The 2,824-nt window shown below is 38.1% G+C and overlaps 1 protein-coding gene across 1 annotated transcript; it reads right to left on the minus strand.

The window, feature by feature from the left end:
- Positions 1 to 677: 677 nt before the first annotated feature.
- LOC108251063 (trace amine-associated receptor 13c-like) lies at positions 678 to 2,105 on the minus strand. Its single transcript, XM_017441232.3, has 2 exons — positions 1,930 to 2,105; positions 678 to 1,793 (listed from the first exon to the last, which is right to left on the minus strand). The coding sequence occupies exons 1-2, from the start codon at positions 2,103 to 2,105 to the stop codon at positions 977 to 979; spliced, it is 993 nt and encodes a 330-aa protein (XP_017296721.1). The 3' UTR covers positions 678 to 976.
- Positions 2,106 to 2,824: the final 719 nt, after the last annotated feature.

The raw sequence follows: 2,824 nt of genomic DNA on the forward strand, positions 1-2,824 counted from the left end.
CAACCTCTGCTCAAATCCACAGCCTCAACACTGACCATCGAGCTACTTCAGCCCTAGTAACCCCTTTTAAATTGACGGTCCATAATTAACTCAGGGAAAAGCTAATTGAAAAGTACAAGTCAGCGAAATAATACAAAAGGATTTCCAAGGCCATAAACACCCCAGGAGTTCTGTTATCTTTGTCATCAAGAAATGGAAGGTACATGGGACGTGTAAATATACCAAAACCAGGTCATCCTCACACTCTGAGTGACTGTGCAAAAAGAAAAATAGTCAGAGAGGCCACCAAGACACCTGTGACCACTCTGAAGTAGTTAAAAACTTCAGCAAGTAAAATGGGAAAAACTGTGCTACAACTGCTGCAGGTTAAGCTCTATGGAACAGTGGCAAAGAGAAAGCCACTGTAACAAATACTTATACTAAGTCTCAACTAAAGCCTGCAAAAAAGGACTGCACCATGAAATCTTTCATATGCCGTTTGGCAAACTCTTGTAAAAAATTGTAATGGGTTTTTTGACAGACGATCCATCACAATAACATATTTTCACATATATTTTCATATTTTCATATATTTCTTTGTTTTCTACACAATATTGACAAAAGGAAATGAAGCAAAGTTATTCATAATATGAGCTTAACTATGTTACAACAATAAATATACTTTTAAATGTTTTCCATCAAAATTATTTATTGTCAAATTTTTAAAAAGTAAACAAGTTTCATTATATGTATAAAAGACCTACTCTATTTGAAGTTTTCTCTCGTTTGAGAGTTGAAACATCTTCCACTGGATATCTGAAATATCAGATTACATATGTTTGTATAAAGTTCTAGAATATACTAAAGTTTATTTTAAATTAGATTACTGTCTATATTGAAAAAAAAACATATTAAACCAAATATTTTGTTTACTACTGAACTTCTTGAACAATTTATGGCCTATTATACATTTCATTCTAGTGAGTCTGTTGTATCTCTACAGTATGTTGGCCTCACAGGAGTCAGGCTGCAGTATCTGTAAAGTGGCAATGAGTTTAACAGCTTTTCTAAACCAGGGGTAAAACAGGGCATAAATCACAGGGTTTACACAGGAGTTAAAATAAAAAAGAAAGAACAAAAAAGATGCATAAGATGTACTGGTTAAATCAACTTCAACAACAGAATAACAGTAATATGGACACCAACATATTAGATAAACAATGACAAGAACACCAAGAGTTCTGGCTGCTTTCAGCTCAGACTTCTTAGTTTTTAGATTTACTGAATGCTGACGTGTGACAGCTGTAATTTGAGAACGCATGGCACGAGCCTGAGACACAGCCACCACAAATACTCTCAAGTACAGAACAATGATGATTATAACTGGAAATAAGAAGCTTATAAACAGATCAACAGTTCCTGTAGTATAGGTAATGGAAAGTTCACATTCTCCGATGCAAGAATTACTTCTACCTGAATGAATCAACTCATCCCTTAAAAATAAAATAATGTAGAAAACAGACAACAACCAACACAGACAAACACAGAATTTCACTCCTACCACAGTGATTCTGGTGGGATAATGCAGAGGGTTACAAATAGCCACATACCGGTCAATTGAAATAAGAACAATGTTTCCAATTGAAGCATTGAGAACAACACAGACAACATAATAATACAAGGTACAGATACTATCTCCAAAAAACCAGCATACTGTGCTTCTAAGGATTTCAACCGGTATTAATAAGAAGCCAACAAGAAAGTCTGAGACAGCCAAAGAGAGGAGGAGGATGTTTGTGGGTTTCTGAAGTTGCCTAAAATTAAACAAACAAATGTTACTCAATAATATTCTATAAAAAAAGAAGGCAGTGAAGAAAATTATTAGTCAGACTTTGTAAATATACGTTCACATTCTTAACATTTAAATTGTAAATAAGAGATATTCTCTGCCTGAAATGGGAGACTGAGATGATGACGAGCAGGTTAAGAACTACAGTGATCAGAGAGATGAAAGACAGCACAGTATTCAGGAGCACAGCTTTGGACCAGTGAAGCATTGGTTTCCAACAGGAGTTGTTGAGGAGTTGTGGAAAACAGAGTTCTGCTCCATTCTGCACCTCCATCATCAGACAGCTAACTCTCTGTTGCACTGCTGATTTATCTGTTTCTTTTATCTGTTTTACCTCTTGTCTAATAGTCTCTGCTGAACACTGTAGTTGCTCCTCCTTTGCGGTACAAACCAATTTGCTTGTTTATCCATCCATCCATTACCACTTTTTTGTGAACAGGTTGCAGAGGCCCCAGGATTTTACGATGTTTAACCTTATAACCCCAAATAACTCACAAAGAAGACATGCAACGTGACGTCACATCCTGTTAATGTCAGAATGCAGGGAGCATGCAGGACCAACGACCGAAGCGAAAATGCTTCACATTTGCCCACAAAGATTTCAGCAAAGGACCGCGCAAAACACTGCAGTGAAATTAGTTTTAAGTTGGATATTGGATATTCGCGCTCTGCGGAGTTAGGGGTGTCTAGCTCACGGCTGACCCGAAACAGGAAGTGAACCACCGCGTGTGAGAGATAGGGCTGGCAGAGAACGGCTGGCCGACATTAGTGTTCCTGTTTCGGGTCAGCCGTGAGCCAGATGCCGCCAACTCCGCGGAGTGCGAATATCCAATATCCAACTTAAAACTAACTTCACTGCGGTCACAAACCAGTTTCCTACCCAGCTGCACGAGAGTGGGGGGAAGCTGTTTTGCACGTCCTGCAGTGTAATCATCGNAACATAAACACAAGTCATCCATCGACAAACACTTTGTGTCTGCAAAACATGTGAGGAGA

This window comes from Kryptolebias marmoratus, linkage group LG6 (assembly GCF_001649575.2).
Source record: "Kryptolebias marmoratus isolate JLee-2015 linkage group LG6, ASM164957v2, whole genome shotgun sequence".
NCBI lineage: Eukaryota > Metazoa > Chordata > Actinopteri > Cyprinodontiformes > Rivulidae > Kryptolebias > Kryptolebias marmoratus.

What these genes read in the sequence shown, in the direction of transcription:
- LOC108251063 (XM_017441232.3), bottom strand. Translation starts at nt 2,105, where the DNA reads ATGATGGAGGTGCAGAATGGAGCAGAACTCTGTTTTCCACAACTCCTC. An exon ending in ATCTCAGTCTCCCATTTCAG is followed by an intron (nt 1,794 to 1,929) that starts GCAGAGAATATC and finishes GTTTAATTTTAG; the next exon opens with GCAACTTCAGAAACCCACAA.